Here is a 17842-nt window from a genome sequence, read left to right as displayed (position 1 = left end):
AAAATAGACGAAATCTGAATTGCAAGGGAATATTTTGTTAATAGATATAGTCTTGCCTTTTATATCTTTTTAAGATAAAAAACTGCAATTCTATATTTCTAATTGCGTAATTTCAACTAAATTAGGCTGCACAGAATCCCAAACAAGAAATCGAAACTAAATAGATGTTCCTTATTTATTGATTTATTTATTTGCTGGGCCTCGGGACAGGAGAGCGAAAGCAAAGCTAAGGACAACCAAGTCGGAAAGAGGTTTGCTGTGTTTATGTTTGACGCATAAAAATGTAATTAATTAAAATATTGGTACGTATAAATCATGTTTGATCGGTAAATGTTCCAAGGAGATGGTTGTAGAATTAGTGAGGCCAAATTACAGACAAATTGTCTAAGAAAAGAGGTCTTAATTCTGGGCCTCTTAACGTTACAAAAATCGGGGGAATAGGAGTTTTTATGGTCAAACGCACAGAAAAACGTAAAATCTTGGTATCTATTCTAGATGAATATTCCTGAAAGCTTGGAAAAAGGGGACATGCTAATCTTAGCAAAAATTAGTATTGATTAAGATTTCAAACTAATCAAAACCTAAATTCCTAAGAACCATGTCTGTTTGCTATTATTGTGTGGGAGTTGCAAATATTTAGGGGGCAGCGTCCAAGCTCAAGTAACCACGAGAAAAAACAATTTGACGTTTGTTGGTGTGGGTCATTGGCAATTTGATTTATATAACCGTATATACAATAAAATTAAAAAGCAATCCTTGTGCTTATTTTTTCAGTTGCAAATTTCATCTTCATTGTATATTTTTTTGTTGTTGTTTGAAGACCACTTAGTGGCACTCATGCACAGAAACAGGGTTTTGTATAAATTTAAGTGATAATAGATACTGTTTCATTTGTCACACATCAGTGTTTTTGTTTAAAAAAAATGCAAATAAGAGACCACTGCTAAGACAGAGAGGTAACAGCTATCCTAAATTCTGTTGTATATCTGTACTTCCAAACCTCAAAACTATGTGGTTTGCAGTTGCCATGCATTAATGTCTGGCTTGAATGGGGGGGGGGGGGGGGGGGTTAAGAGACGTTTCTTTCATGGCAACTTAAGTATGAATATTACATATTTTTGTAAACAGGCAATAAAAAGGACCTCATAAGGCAAACTTGGCATTCACCTTATTAATTTCTGGATTTCAAGGAATAAAAAAGGAAAAAGAATCAGGATTGATTTTCCTATCATCTTCTCTCTTAAAAGCATGTTTTAATTATTTTGGCACTTACAAACCTTTGTCTTTTTCTCAGAAAATTTGGGATCATAAGTCATCATGCTTGCATCTGATGTTTTGGGCTGCTCAAAAAGCTTATTTAGAGAATTAAACTTGTCCGTAAACAATTTCTTATCTCCATCCGACCTCACAAGTGCTTCTAACTCACTTATCTGGAGTCTAATGGACTTCTCCTGGCTTTTTCTCTTTTCCTGGAGTAAGCCAATCTCATACTGTCTACCCTTTTCGGTTAACTTTCGAGACCTTTTGGGAGTCAGAACTTCATATGACATGCTTGCACAAACTATGTCTCCATTGTCTGGCTAAATATAGTGGTTTACTATTAGTGTCGCACACACACAAGTCAACACTATTTGTTAGGGTTCAAACGGATACGAATTTAATGCCACAAACGATAGGTTTTAATCCATAAACGCTAAATAAAATACAAAAACTTTAGTTTAAAAAATACAAAAAGAGCAAATAATAAAAGAAAGCAAACAAGAACGCACAAACAAAATAGATATAGAAACATAAAAACAAAACAAAATATCTTACTAAACCACTTTCACTAAACCACCACCAAACAACATCACACGCAAGCAATACACACATACTAAGTAAAAATACACACATGAATCCACTACATGCTAAAAATGTAAAACGCAACAAACTAATAATACAAAAAACAAAAGAAATTTACGAGTAACACAATGGGCTGTTAACAGACATAAGAACAGAGGAACAAGACAGCAATAACGTACATTAAAATACTAACATGTAACATAAAGTTAATGACGTGAAACATTTAACATAAAACTATACACACACTTCAATATAAACACGATCTTAAGGGATGCCTAGACGCTGGCATTGCTGTGCCTCAGCAGCAGCAACAATAGTTTCTATTTGAAACATTGGTTAAAGATTGTTGATTGCATGTCTTCTGGTTTCTGTATCATTTTCTTTGATTCAAAGTCAGTTTTATATAAAGTTGGTTTTCTTTTATTCAAAGTCAGATATAAAGTTAGTTTTCTTTGATTTGACACCTTTTTATTTTCTCTTGGACATTAGAAAAGCCATGGCTGGGGTTCCAAAAATGACGAAGGAGACATTGTATTACCACAAAATTCGAAGTAAATGTTTGTTAGCACATTGGATATCTATTGGGATAAAAATCATTTGATGTAAAATGTATTACTTGATAAAAAGGCTGAAATATGGCTTTAAAGTTGTTAATAAAGATGTTTATTTTTGTTCCATGTGTCTTTTTAATCGTCTTTTTAATTTAATTTAATTTTTTTCACATTTTTTGTAGCCACCTGTGGTTTGAAAGTAGCGAATATAAAAAAGAAAAGAAAGAATGAATATCATTCAAACTAAATTGTTACACTTTTTACTTATTTTTAACAGCATTTATCAATTTAATCCTAGGCACTAGCTTGTGAAATTCATGTCAATAACAAAATAGCATTCAACAAAAAAGAAAATTATTCTCTAAGATTGTGTTATTAAGGAAGACTGGAAATTGGAATTGAGGAGGGAAAAATCAAATCTTGTAAGAGAAGTAAGGTACTTACATGATCGTGTACACAGTTGTGGTAATGTACTATTTTAACCAGCGGACACCATTTCTTTATTAACAATAAAAACATTTAAAAAGACTGGATTTCAAACCTTGCATGTACGCAAAAGTAGTTTAACAATAACAACAAGCTTTTGTTGTTATTGTTAAACTATTGTTAAATACATAGCTACTTTTGGAAAGGGACACTCATTTGATCATTTAGTTTACCGCGTTTTATGAATTTTTGATGTGATGACAAATTTTTAAATAGTATTTTCTATTTTAAAAAATAATGATTAAATTTACAGTTATATCAATCATATTTGAGTATGATTGCTATAACTGACATTGTATTCAGCCCCAATCCTAGTTTACTTGGGTGGTTAAGGATTATTGTATTTTTAACTTGTTTCTTCTAACTAAATTGTAAATAAATCCTCATAGCACTATGCTTTGTTGCATATAGACCTTGTTTTTCAATCTTAGGTCCTACACTATTACACAATGGTGAACTGGAGAAAAACTGATACAGTCAAATATGGTGTTGGTATGTTTAATTTTACCTATAACCTGGATACCATGCTGTCACTTATACAAACATCTCTTGTTAACGTTGTTATTGATGTTCTTAAACCAAAAATGTATGTAAGGAAAGCATTTATGAAAAGACAGATATTGTTTAAGTTTAGTACGGTATATATTGTATCGAAATAATGTGTAAAACAAGGACTAAGTTTTCTGTGTTCACTTACTACACAGAATTTAAGCCAATGCACTTTATAAAACCAGCTTTTTTATTGATGGTAAAATTGAGATGATAAAATTAAAATTTGAGATTGTCGAATTGAGAGCCTTTAAGGTGTAAAAAATAGGAATATGCAAACATTAGCCCATGGTGTCCTGTGATAAATTGTTTTTCTTAACAATGGGTTATAGGTGTTTCACAATCCCATCATCGTAGTCTATTGTGAAACTTTATGTCCAAAATTTAGTATGCTATCAAAACCCGTGATCTAGATACCATATATAGTCATACATAATCTGGTATTTTCAACTTTTATTTTAGCGATAGGGGAGTTCAATGGCACCAGTCCATTTCTTTTACATTTAAATATTGGCGATGCTGTTCTCGTATATGAAGAAACAGAAGATTCGGGTATGCTACTTAACTGGAAAGACATATTTCAGGTCTATCAATAAGAAAAAAGCACCCGCACCAAAAAAATCCTTTGCCCCTGTACACTGCACGGGGGTTGCTATTTTAGTTTGGGGAACGTAGTACAACTCAAATATCAAAAAGTAGTAAGTCGAGTCATTTAGGGATCGTTTCCACAATTGTTTCAAAAATAATCGTTTCAATTCGTATAATTTCTTTTTTTTTGAAACGATATCTATACGAATTTGAAATGATTTTAAAATATTTTTTTGCCAAAAAAATTGTTTCAAATTCGTTTCAAAATATTTTAAAATCATTTTGTTGAAACGCATTCGTATCATAATCGTCTCATAATATCAACATCAATTTGTTTCAACAGTTTGTTAAATTCGTTTCAGTTCAAAGCGTTTTAAAATCGCTTCAAATTTAACACCATTATTATTATTATGTTTATCACACGCACCGATTTGTAAAGAAATTTTATTATCAAATTTTTTAAAATATCTATATACATCTCTCTCAGGCGATGTTTTAGCTTCCTACAATCCTGTTTTTATAATTTGTAAATGATCTACAGCGATGTTTTAGGTTCCAACGATCGAATTTTGATAATATTTAAACAATTTACAGCGATGTTTCAGCTCCTTATCATCTTATTTTTATGGTTTTTAAACGATCTACTGTGATGTTTTAGCTTCCTCAATCCCGTTTTTATAGTTTTAAACAATCTATGGCCATGTTTTAGCTTCATACGACCAAAAGTCAAAGTCAACCATACCAGTGCTACAAATATTGTTTCAAACATTGGAAGATTGTTACTTTCAATATCCCACAATTATACTTTCCCAAGAAACGTAGTGTCACACACCCTAGGAATAATATTTTTTTTTCTATTGTCAAGAAATTAACCTACCTATATATTTAAAGACAACCTGTACATCCTAGTTAGTCCACTGACTCCTGACGTAAGTATAGATTTACGTACACTAAGATATGATAAACACAGCCCCATCATAGTTGGTAACAACTTATGTTTATGGCTTATCTATTATCCCATTTCTTAGAATTAAGCGTGTCTTTGCATGCATGCAGTCGCTTTTTCCTTATTGATGAGCCTGATATTCACTAATCTTATCCCTTTAAACATCTCAGATTGATTTTTTTTTCAGAATGGTATAGAGGTTGTTCATTACTAAACAGGACACTAAAGGTAATTGCATTATTTTTCTTATACTGGGTTAGCTATTACAATTCTAATCCGAAGTATCAATTTAGTTTCTTTACTATGGCACCTTTAGAATACCCTCTGACTATACTGACTCTGTTAAGGTGAATATATTGTTAAAGAAGATAGCAATTTATAAACCTTTTTCAGCAGTGTTTTTATGATTTATAATGAATGTTAGAGCTTCATATGTTCACTTTTCATGTATAATTTTGTGAGAAAGTATGGTTGTATTTAAACTTTGTGCTTACCATTCTGAAGGTTGTACAAAAATATCAAAATATTTACAAAATAAATATAGCATTGTTTAGCTTAAATAGCTTAAATAAAATAAAATATTTAAAAAAATCTTTGACAACAGAATATTCCTTTACGTAATGATTTCAATGTCCCATTATTTTCATTGTAAAAAGAAGGTTAATATTCACATGTGGCAGTGGTGTTATTATTAAAATTCCCTATCATAACATGGATATTGTATTGCTCTATAGCGCTTAAAAGACTGCCAAAATTTGACATTTGAACTTAAGGATACTAAAACGAACAGTAAAATTATCTGGCAACTAATTAAAGTGAGAAGATGCTCCTGAAATTTACACAATGAGAAAAAACATGTTGTTTATGATATCAACCAAAGAATAAAATGTCACATTTCATAAAGAAAATGAAACTTTAGATGTGTAAAATTGTCTACAAACAATATACTTCTTAAGTTTATTAGAAAAGGAGAAATGAAACAGGGAATTCCACGAAGAAAACAACACGCGTGCTACACATCGCACGTGTAAATCTATTTTAGAAAATTTGCGCGTGCGTTTTTTCGATTTTTTTCCTGGTTTATTTCACTCTTATCAATCCCATGAGTGTTCTTTAAGTGGTGTCAAAGTGCTAAATATATTAACAAAACACCTTGGTTCGGTTGACACTATAATTAAGGAGTTACCATATAGCAGTATAGGTCAACAGAATTTTATATAAACAGATAAACCTAAATAGTAATATTATTAATAAATATGAATAACTAGTCGATACGGCCTGTGAAAAAATCACTTTGGCAAAAGAACAATGGGAATATATAGGTTGCTTTAGGAACTTGATGATATCAGCAGTGCATAGACAAAAAAATTATTTGAGAAAGTTGTTTAGTCATTCTATTGTGTACAGCTTGAAACGCTGATCAAGAAAATGTGTATGTTTGTGTGCTTTTGATGAACGGTTGAAGAGATATTGTGCTTTAAAGGTATTTTGATGGCGTCATTAATCCGTATGCTCTGAAATATGACTCAGCTTTGGGGAAATTTCCTTATTTAGTCCCCAGTGGCCCCTAGTTACCTATGCAGGAAATGACGTCAGCTATTTCCAGCTGTTTAAAGATATAACGCTTGAACATAAATGCAATGGTTTTTCTAATTTTAAAAATGCTATTGTTGTAATTCTAATGCATTGTGTCACTATGCAGTTTACAAAAAAGGAACAACTTTTTCGCCAACTTCAAAGAAATATGAACACATCCAGTTTGCCTGTTACAGACAGACACAATCTTTGTATTAATATGAGATAAACTTTTGTTGAGTTTAGGGTATATTTCCAGTTTCCTACATCCACATCAAATGGAGCATTGACAGCGAAAGGTATTTTTGCTATGTTTTTTTTAATTACATATTTAAATTTAATTTTTTGTGGAAAAAATATACTTCTTTTTTTCTAGCACAACAGATGTTGATATTGCCAGAAGTAAAGAGTTGTCTGTTGTACTTGAAATAACTTCAGTTCTTAAGGAATGGGGAGCAATTTGGAAACAGTTGTTTGTGGTAATGTAAACTCATTTATGCGAAAACATTTTTTTCTTTTGTTTATTGTTCTAATATTTTATGTTGCATATATTCTTTAGAAAAAATCAGAAAAGTGTGAAAAATTACGTGAATTGTTGTTAGAGTTAATGAGCTGGCGAAGACAGGTTATGTCGGGTGCATTGACAGCGGTATTATTTTATTTTTTGGTTACTGTAAAAAAAATGCATAAAAAAATTTAATTTATAAAAGGTCAAAAGGAGAATAAGAATAAATAAGATTCTGGAACAAATTAATATTGGTATAGCTAAACAATTAACAATTGGCATAGAAGGGGGGAGAGGGGGAGGAAAAAGTGGCTGCAGCCTTTTTGACTTGGCATAACTTTTGTTTGGCACTTTTCCTAAATATTATTGGGGCTTGTGATAAAAAAAAAATTTTGAATTTTTTTTAATTTTTATATGTGGGGGTATTGCATTTTTTGGAAGGGTGCAATTTTGGAAAGTGTTATACAAGTGTTTTATTGGTTATAAAATTATTTATTACATGTATGTTAGGTTAATAAAATGTTGCTATGGAGATAAATGGGTCCTAGGGATAAAATACAGACAAAATATAAAGAAAATATTGATCAAGATAAATAAACTTAATTTCTGATCCCATTGACGTCCTTGTATTGTTTTCTTTGCGTGGAAAATCTATAAATACCATATTTTAAACTTGTGCTAAATTTAATGACATAAATGTCAATATTTCAATCTGACGTCACTTTTTAATTCTAATGGTTCCATTAAAATTAATTTTTGTTATATGAAATTAATTTTTTTTATTTAGTGACTACCAATAATTTAAGCCTTATATTAAGGAGATATTCCAAAATTGGAATAATGGCCTTTTTTATGCATTATTTCAAATAATGTCATTGAATTTTTTACAAGTATGCCAAACATTACCACCTGAACATATGTAGTTCCTCATTTATGGCCAGCAACAGTGCTACAGAGCCTAAAAAAGGAATGGAACGATTATACATATAAACAAAATGTTTTTTTTTAAATTATGTTCTACTTTATGGCAAGGCTGTTTTTTCCATAAAAGATTTTTTTCCTAGAGAGGGGTTGTTGTCTATCTTCTGGTGTAACTCTGAAATGATGGAATAAGGATACTATTTTTTCCCTCCTGGGGTACTTATTATTCAGTAGATTCATCCCAGAAGTTTTTTCATCAGTTTATCTCTGTTTGCAATAAATCACAAGCATTTTCAAAACAAACAAGTGAAGTAGCAAAAAACATTTCTGCAAATATTGCTGTTTTATTTTGTTTTTTTTATTTTCACTTTTAATAGCCAGGCGCCTCTTAATTTTCAGGACCAGTTAAAGCAAGTGAAGTCAGAAATAGCTAATAAAATTGATTATGGGAATGAGTAAGAACAACTATTTTTGAAATATAATAAAATAACTTAAAAGAACAAAAATAAATTACAAATGTACTTTTTTTTCTTCTTTTAGTTTTCTTGAACTTGATATGGTTGTTAGAGATAAAGATGGAAGTGTTACAGATGTTGATTTAACTGGTGTAATTGATTTGTATAAAAGGGTTAGTAATCTATATTGTTAACTTTTATGGATTTTGCGAGCTGGAAAAACTTGTTTTCAGACATTCTGATTGGCTTAGCGCTCTTGATGATGGGCTGATATGGAGTGGTATTGCTCATCGTCAAGAAAAATGATAGCTGCAAATTGTAAACAAGTACAAATATTCCATACAACAATGTAAAATTTTCCTGTTAAAGTACTTAGATACAGCGTCAATATTCTGTCTGGAAGCTTTCTAAACATAGCTTGTTAACTACCTAGCTAGTTACATTGTCTATGAAAAACGATGATGAAGTATCAAGTTTTTTAAGAAAATGCTAAAAGCAGAACCGCAAATTTATGACGCAAATGAATTCTTTCTTATTTCAAATTCAGTCATTCTCATTTTGATTACTCAGTCAATATAAGAATCATTGAAGATCATGTCATTCTTGGCTAGCTGGCTAAAAAAAAGCAATAAATTATATATTTACAGTATTAAAACACAAAACTTTTTTATTTTTTTTTATTTTACATAGACTGTTAACAAATGCAATAATAACCGATTACCCCATGCTATACCAAAAATATCGCCCTCGGTCATTACACCAACCTCGCAAGTTCAGTAAGCACTTAGACCCAGCCAATATTTTGCAGTACAGCAAATCAGTTAATATTGTATTAGTAATCTATAAACATTAAAAAGCATGTGCAAACCTTCTTTTGTAGCACAATATGTATTTATTTTTAGCATTTAGATTCAGCACAAAGATTAGATACGGTATGTTTTTATTGATTTGTAACAACACAGTACTCAAACTTGCTGTGTATGCTGCACATTACGCAATATTTTAAAAGCATAAACTTTATTTCTTAAACTTTGTTTATCATAAATAAATTACATATGCAAAATTATATTTTGTTGATACTCCCTGCATCCCTGTTTACCATGTGATTTTTAATTAAATAAAGATTTATAATTGATTTTATTTTCATTGGCAATCAGAAGTCACTTTGTGTTTTTTTGAGTGCATTTAGTCTAGTGTATTTAGTCTGCTATTTCGTACATATTTTGTGCGGAAAAAGGGGTGTCACTATGGTTGGTTGTCAATAATGCCATGGATAGTTGACTTAATTTTATACTTCCATGATTTATTTGTTTGTTTTTAAAGCTTCGTGATTCAAATAATGGTGGTGGTGGAAATTTAACATCAAATACAAACTTGCTCCAATTTAATGGTCATAACTTGTATGTGTGTATAAAAAATGTTGTTTGTCGAATTGATGATGATGCTGAAGTATTTATCACTCTGTACGATGGGAGGGAAAATGCTTTTATTAGGTAAATACATTTAGGATTTATTTAAACTTTTAAAGTATTTTAAAGGGCTACAAACCAGTAAGAATGCTCACATTCTGTATATCCTGCGCACATATCAAAAATCCGCCAAACGCGTTTTGCGCAATGAACAAACCAGCGCACTTTGCTCGCTGGTTCAATATTTTTTTTCGAAAAGTATATTACAAAGAAATATTCCAGCATGACTTATTTTGGATGAAAACATGACCAAGGCTGGAGAATATAAAAATTCTAGATATGTCTATATGTTGGAGTCTGTAAATTACATACATGCTGGAAAAATAGCCATTTTTGTTTTTCGTCGCCATCAGCTCGACTTACGTGTAAGTCACTAAAGTCGAAAACCAACAGCTGTTCCCTAGCCCCTTTAAACAATTTCTTTTATTCATAACTTATGTAGCTTGGTTTTCTTATTAAACTCAAGTTGTTAGGCAAACAGCGCTTTTAACTTACTTAATTGTTCAAAAGCTTTGTAGGAAAAAAAATTTACTATTTAAAAAAATCAAAATTTTCATTTAAATTTAAATCAAATTTAAATCAAATCCAAAAGAAGTTACCAAAGCAAAGCTCAAGAAAGGAGACTCTCTAAGCAGAAGCAGAAATAGTATCACTGTGTCAATGTTACCAAATGGAAAGACAAGATGTTGTTACGATCAGCAACATGCTCACATATGAGATAATAGAGGTGTCCAACAAAAGAGGTGAGAAGAAGATGAAACCAATCATCATCCCAGATTAAAATGCAGGCATGTCAGGTATTGATAGGATTGACCAGATGATCTTCTATTATGACTGCCTGAGAAAACATGGTGATACAAAAACTGCATATTTCTGTCTTCAACGCATACTCCCTCAACATGAAATAGGGTACAGATGAGTCCATGACATTATTAAAGGTCAGAGAAGCTGTTATAGCAATTTCATCTGAGACAGTAAAAACAAGGCCTTCTAGAAGAACCAACATGATGCCCAATCTTCATTATATAAATGCAATACCTCTGATTCGATTTTCAATAAAACCATGCTGAGTTTGATCCAAAGAAAAACGAATAGAAACACAATATAATTGCACTGATGCAGCAAGAAGCTTTTTTTATAAGTGTTTTAAAGTTTACTATAAAAAGGAATAGTTTCTTTTCTATGTTTTTATGAAAAATCATGAAAACTTTGAGCAAACATAACTTTTTTCTGTTTTAGTAGGTAGTGACTTTTCCCACTAATAAGATGAATGGCGCTGGTTTTTGTAAAGTTAAATATTTGGCATACTTTGACAAACCCTTTTCTGTGTAATACAAAAGAAAAATATTGTTTTGATTAGTCAATCACCCTAAAAAAATGTGAAGAGCCCCTGTGAAATTACGAGTATACTTGTAATTTGCAAAAAGTTAGTGCCAATGTACTATTAGTATATTTTTAGATGGCAGCAAACATGTTAAAGAAAGAAAGTTATTACCTTATAAGTTTTACATACAAATTCATGTTTAGTGAAAATTATTTGGTTTCATGGGATAAACAAGGAATGCCTAAGGATTTGGATAAGCTACACAATTTATCCTGTTTATTTACGGTATGTTTTATTTTTTTCTGTTTTGTTTTCTTTGAGCACAAGGTGTTACAGAGGTTGCATATGACACTATAATTTATGACTTTAAAAATACATATCTGGTACTCTTGAGTGCCAAATAAACAGGGTGGCGGGGCCTTAATCGTTGGGGAGTTGGAAAAATACCAGAATTTTATTAAGCAGAGGGGGGATCCTAATTAAAGGGGTGGGAAGGGGGGGGGGTGTTATTTGGCACTTGAGAGTAAATCTTTAGATCTGTATTTAGTATTAAATCATGGCTTTATGAAGTAGAATTGATTTGCTGTAAGTTCACAAATCTGATTTTTCTTTTCAGGATTTAGGCTCTCAAGATTTGCAACGAGACAAGCTATATATTGTTTGCCAGATCATAAGACATGGTAAGTCCCACAATGCAGTTGTACTATTCAGCAGTATAATTCTAAGATAACGTTCTCCTGTGATTTTGTTATTAGGGCGTATGGATATCAAGGATCATGATAGACGAAAATTAACACAGAACCTAAGAAGACCATTTGGGATATCCGGTAAGCAGTTTTGTCAGGGGCTGATACAAGTCCGTTTAGACATTGGTATAGTAATATTGGGTTATCTAGTTTAAATGACTATAGACAGATGGTTACCATACCGTCAGCCAGGCTTCTCACTGACATTAAAAGTAAATTTCTGGAGCAGGCCTGTTTGCATAAATTATTAATTCAGATTACCATCCCATATTTGATGCAAAAATTTTGTGCTATTTTTTGGTGCATATCTTGATTTTACAGAAAGTTTTTAGAAAATATTGCTTACAAGACAAAAACTCAAAGATGATTCATACAAGGGCACAAAAATTTTAAAAAAGTGGGCCGCCAAATCATAGCTGCATCATAATTGTTATTATCATAACCAGTATTAAATACATTAATAGTTTTGTGTCTTAGTATATATAAGTAAAAAGTTTTAAATGTATTGGAAACATAACTTGTGTTTTAACTTAATAAAATATACTTTTGAGATTTTTAATATAATTTTTCTGCATGCATTTTTTGTAACAATACCACACTACTAATTCTGTTGTTCTAAATCATAGACCTATCATTTTTAACCTAAAATTTCAGCCTGATATTCTTATAAAACACATTTTTTTTAAAATAGCAGTGTAAAGCACAAGTTTAGAATCATACATTAATAGTTAAAGGCTTTGTCATGCATCAACTTCAAAGTCTATGTCTCAATCAAGATTTATCAGAGGAATCATCATCTCTGTTATTGACGTAAAAGGTTCTCAGAGCCTGAGTAGTGACTATTGATGATCACTGATTGATAACTCATCATTAACCCAGCTTACACAATGTCAATAAAAAGAAAAACATATTTCTGTTTTTAAAAACGTTACGTTAAGAAAAATTGTTCTTTAATTGTTTTTAGTTTTGTATATAAGTGACATTGTGCAAGGCAAAGTCACTGACGATGAAGATAAAGAGTACTTTCTACAACTTCAACTGTAAGTATATGCCTAAGCCATACTTACCGGAAGAACATGTTTGCTGTTTTTGTGGCTTTTAGGTTTTTTTAAAATTTGCAAATGTTTTTCCTGCAAAATGTTCTAGTTTATCCAAACTGCAAAAAAAGAGAATTTTACTGCTTAAGACAATGCATACAAACTATTTGAAATTAGATGAAGAAGTAATTGCGTATTACACTTCTGTAAGGACCGTATTTGACCTTTAAAAAAGAACAGACATATCCTTTAGTATCTAGGAGAATTGAAAAATATTAATTGTGATCAACTGCAAAGTTTTTTTACTGCAAAAATTCCTAATTTTTTTAGAACTACTTATATGAACTTCTTATTTTGTATAACTGCGAAGGTTTTTCTTCTTTTTTAAACTGTGTTAATCAGGAAATGGTTTTCTGTCAAAGGTAATTTCTTGTTAATTCACTCTTTTCAGTATGAGTAATGAGGATGTTGATTCGGTAATCAGAAGATCAATACAAAGATATCAAGCACCTGGTCAACGGACTGGACAAGGTGATGAGATAAATCCCTATTATTAGCACATAAACATCTTGTGATAGCATATAAATATCAGAAGTCGAAAAATATAAACCAAATTGTGCTCTGTAATGTGTGATAACAAGTACAATTTTTTTTATATACAATATACAATTTATTTATAGTTCCAAAAATTAGGTATGTCTGTCAACCTGTTTATACTGTGATATTTTTATTTTTATTCAGGTATTTGGTTGTCAGTAAAGATGTTGCATGGAGATTTACAGCAGGTAATGGAGAATTAAACTTGATATTTGTTTTAAAAAGATTCTTTTAACATTTATGGCTGTTAAAAATGCTTAGCTGTATAATTCTAAATACTGATAATAAAATTTGTAAACAAAGGTGTAAGAAGGACATGCAAGCAGGAGTCAACATGCAGATATTTTGTTCCGAATTATGTACTAAAAGTTTCTTTTTGAGCAATATACGGTAATTCCTCTTTTTAGCCTCCTCCCTTTATTGAGCCTCTAATAAGCCTTTACTTTAGAGACTCTCAACATTATTTCCCTCTTTGAGAATTAAAAAAAAATCACAGTAGACCATTTTGTAAGGTTGTAGGTAGGCATGCAATGAATCGCATGCCCAAATAATTCCGCGCGTGGGAACTTAAAAAATTGAATTTTCAAGAAGCTAAAGTGAGAACAATTTATTTAAACCAATGGTACGAAAAATTCCGAGTAAAGTCATTAATTGAACTCGGTAACTACTTGAAGGACAAACAATATTTAATGTAAATTAAATTACAGAAAGTTAAAGCGTGGTAATAATGAGGTGTGGCATTAAAAATTACTTTGACAGTATTTCTTGAAACATTTCTCATTAGGTGAAAGAAGAACATCCTGTTTTAATCAACCAATTTACTGCTATTGCTCGCAAGCAAGGCTTTCCAGATGTTATTATGCCTGGTTTGTCATTATGTTATTTTGATGAAAACAAAGTACCATAATAATAATAGTCGAAATATTTTTTGCTAAAATGTATATGTTGTTAACGGAGCAGTTAGGTAAGTTATATCAAAGCCAAATTTCGCAAAGTTTCTTTATTATTTTAGGTGATATCAGAAACGATATGTATTTAACCTTGATATCTGGAAATTTCGACAGAGGTAACAGCAAATTTAAGAATTATTTTTTAATTTGAAATATTATCACAGTGCAGATAATACAATTTTTTTATACTTTTGACAGGTAATAAATCAGCAAACAAAAATCTACAAGTTATTATTGCTGTTTATGATTCTGATGGGAAGTTATTACAGGTATGCTATGTGTTCTAAAGCGGTTGTTTATAATGTGAAGGTTAAGAATTCTAAATCATGCTCATTGCTTAGCTACCATAGTTTGAAAAGTCTAAGATATTAGGAATGGCACAATATCAGTTTTTAACCCTCTTATAGTTGGTCAAATTTTTACTTTACATTAGTAAAGGAACATAAAAAAAAAAATAATTAGAAAGTAACTATTTACCTTAAAACAAGAGCCTTATGTAAGCAAAACCTTAAATCATCAGGTAAAATATAAAATGATAAGACAAAAACAACTTATAAGCTAGGAAATTTGAAAATATTTAAAGACTTGGAGTAAGATTGAATAGAGTAAACTGTATAAAATGATATCATAGAACTTTACATCACACTGTTATGAAACAATTCAACCTGTTAATTCAGAACAGGTTGTAATATTTTCATATAAAATGCCTCAAATATTTTTGAAACATTTATATTAAGAGTAAAAACCTCCAAAACATATAGTGGCTCCCAAATGGTTTGGATGATCCAAGACTGTTTCAAAGCAGTTTTGGTAATCTTGGAATTTAAATCAAATATGGGGAAAATGGAATACCCTGGAATCTGGTTAGTTACATGAAGGACATTTCACGAGTATGCATATTTTAGGGTTCTCGTTCACATACAGTATTCTATAGAAAAAAAATTCCCAAATAATTGAAAGAAGAACCTGATTCTGATATCCTTTGTGCACTTTATACTATGCTGATATTCTTCACAAATTTAAAATTGTACCTTGATGGTCACTTAAAGTGTTTATGTCTGTTTGTAATATGAATATAATATACTAGTCGTTAGCCCGTGGAAACATCCACGGTCTCACCCGTCCTTTTTGTACCGCATTGCGCGGTCTCGCTACCTGCGCAGCTAAGCTATTTGGACGGACGGACAGACAAACAGACGTATATGGCTATTATAACATTGATTCATACATATAATATATTCAATGAACACCCTGGGTTCGTAGTTAATTATTCTGCTTATATTTGTGTTGAATACTATTGCTATAGTTTGTGATACAAGTTAGTACAAGTACTAAAATTTAGCTCTTACCAGTCAAACTTATAAAAACTAAACTTTCTAAAAAATTTTGTTTCCAGTTAAATATTTTAATTATTTACCCTCCCCTCCCCCCAAAAAAATCATTATTTAAAATTCTATCTTGTTTTCAGGATGTTATTAGTCCAGGCGCAGGAGAGCCCTTAGTCAGTGAATTCTATTCTACAGTGTATTATCACAATGCAGCACCAAAATGGAACGAAGTGATAAAGGTAGATTTCTGTTTAGAGTACTATAATATATAGTTTACTCCCAAATTTTCTACAAAAAAACATTTTTGACTATTTAGATTTCTATTCCAACGGAGAAAGTAAATGGCTCTCATATTAGGTTTTCTTTCAAACACAGAGCTACTATCGATGGTGAGTCATCATCTGTTATCAGAATGTTTGTTACACCTAAAAAACCTTAATTTTAGACAAAATGTCCTTGAAAACGTTAAAATATAAATAATTCTAAAAACGTTTGGTTATGAAACATTGCTTCGTAGTAAGATTTTGTGTTTGTACTTATTGAAATATTTAGTTGAACAAATTTAGTTGAAATATATAGTTTGTTTTCTACATTACCTTTCATGTCCGTAAATATATATTTATAGGTATTTTTGTTGTGTTTGTGTGAAATATTGCAAGTAAAACTTGACGACCTGGAATTTTTTTAAAAAGAAAAAATGACAGACACCGTGTTGAGATTAAAAAATTGGACTCATATAAAAGATCTTTGAAAGTTGTTTAGGAATCTTTTTTTTGAAATTTGCGCTAATTATGCAAAGTATGACGTCATGAAATAGCTCTAAAACATGTATTGGCTGTTATTGCGCATAATTATAGGTACAAAATATTGATGTAAAATGTTCAAAACACCAAAGTGAACAGCCAAAGAACATTTTAACCCAATATTGACTTGTGAAAACAACACCCATGCAGAGCTAGTTCATGATGTCACGCATAATTAGTAAAATTTCTAATTCCAAATTCTAAAATCAATCAAAAATTTTGAATAACTTGATTTTTCGTAGGAGGTAAGCTTTAACATTTTAATTGCTAATTTTTTTTTCGACGTTCATTTTTAGAGAAAGATCGTTCGCAAAAGATATTTTCTCTGGCATATGTAAACCTTCTTAGTGCTGATGGAACCTGTTTACAAGATTCAAAACACGAACTGGCTGTGTATAAGGTTTTTTTTTAGATGTTTCACTATTTTTTGGTAAATACAAGAAATACCTAGAGGGAGTCTGAGTTACACACAAAATTTGTAATAATTAAGTTGGGTTTCTCTGATGTGAAGGTTGCAGACAGTTACCTGTACTCCTGAGATGAGAGTGTGAACTATGGGAGATTATTTTTTGATGCTAACCCTTGAACACATGGACCACTACTTATTGTGCCAAACAAGTTCTGTTTTGTCAGAATATGTCCTGATGTTTGAATTAAATTTTATTCTTGTAGCAATGTTTAGTTGAGTAAAAATAAGAAATCAATTGTCTTTGGTGTATGTTGTTATGGTGATCTTAGAAGGCCTGACTTAAAGTTATCAGAAAAAATTCACAATGAAGTGCAAGAGCACCTCACTGGGGATACATAAAGCAGGTCCTTGTGGCTTGTCTTGCAGGTACAAGATTAAGTATGGTTTGCGGGATTACAAATAATTTTAATTTTATTTCTTTAGTGCGATGCAAAAAAGATAGAGGATTGTAATGCATATTTAAAACTTCCATCAAACAAGATAGAGGCTGGCCTTCATTCAAAAAAATCAATTAGTGGTGGAGGCCTTACATTCAGCAAAACTGAATCTTTTAAAATAGGATTTCAATTATGTTCAACAAAGCTTGCTCAAAATGGTGAGTCATTGTGATCAGATTTTGAAAATGAAATTTCATGCCATCTAAGGTTATGGCAAAAAACCCTGATTGGTACATATGTAAAATATGCACCTAAAAATGTTTA

The 17842-nt window shown here is 31.0% G+C and overlaps 1 protein-coding gene across 3 annotated transcripts in view; it reads left to right on the top strand.

The window, feature by feature from the left end:
* The first annotated feature begins 117 nt into the window (after positions 1-117).
* The window catches only part of LOC130655320 (dedicator of cytokinesis protein 1-like), a 31316-nt gene continuing 13591 nt past the window's right edge, over positions 118-17842 (top strand). The window contains exons 1-24 of one of the 3 annotated variants that reach the window (XM_057458058.1): positions 118-251; positions 3311-3371; positions 3891-3980; positions 5150-5190; positions 6784-6836; positions 6914-7016; positions 7097-7186; positions 8363-8418; positions 8504-8591; positions 9321-9350; positions 9742-9911; positions 11415-11496; positions 11828-11891; positions 11967-12038; positions 12922-12997; positions 13446-13525; positions 13736-13779; positions 14376-14457; positions 14604-14657; positions 14740-14810; positions 16010-16108; positions 16186-16258; positions 16969-17072; positions 17565-17736. In XM_057458058.1, coding sequence (XP_057314041.1) covers positions 3329-3371; positions 3891-3980; positions 5150-5190; positions 6784-6836; positions 6914-7016; positions 7097-7186; positions 8363-8418; positions 8504-8591; positions 9321-9350; positions 9742-9911; positions 11415-11496; positions 11828-11891; positions 11967-12038; positions 12922-12997; positions 13446-13525; positions 13736-13779; positions 14376-14457; positions 14604-14657; positions 14740-14810; positions 16010-16108; positions 16186-16258; positions 16969-17072; positions 17565-17736 — 1837 coding nt within the window. In that variant the 5' untranslated portion in view covers positions 118-251; positions 3311-3328. Of the gene's footprint in view, positions 303-2658; positions 2825-3310; positions 3372-3890; positions 3981-5149; positions 5191-6783; positions 6837-6913; positions 7017-7096; positions 7187-8362; positions 8419-8503; positions 8592-9320; positions 9351-9741; positions 9912-11414; positions 11497-11827; positions 11892-11966; positions 12039-12921; positions 12998-13445; positions 13526-13735; positions 13780-14375; positions 14458-14603; positions 14658-14739; positions 14811-16009; positions 16109-16185; positions 16259-16968; positions 17073-17564; positions 17737-17842 lie in introns of those variants that run through there. The other 2 variants (XM_057458057.1, XM_057458059.1) reach the window with 2 other exon arrangements.

The sequence above is a fragment of the Hydractinia symbiolongicarpus genome, chromosome 8 (assembly GCF_029227915.1).
Source record: "Hydractinia symbiolongicarpus strain clone_291-10 chromosome 8, HSymV2.1, whole genome shotgun sequence".
In the NCBI taxonomy this organism is placed as follows: domain Eukaryota; kingdom Metazoa; phylum Cnidaria; class Hydrozoa; order Anthoathecata; family Hydractiniidae; genus Hydractinia; species Hydractinia symbiolongicarpus.
Note: the sequence above shows the minus strand (reverse complement) of the source record. Positions and strands in the feature narration are given on the sequence as shown.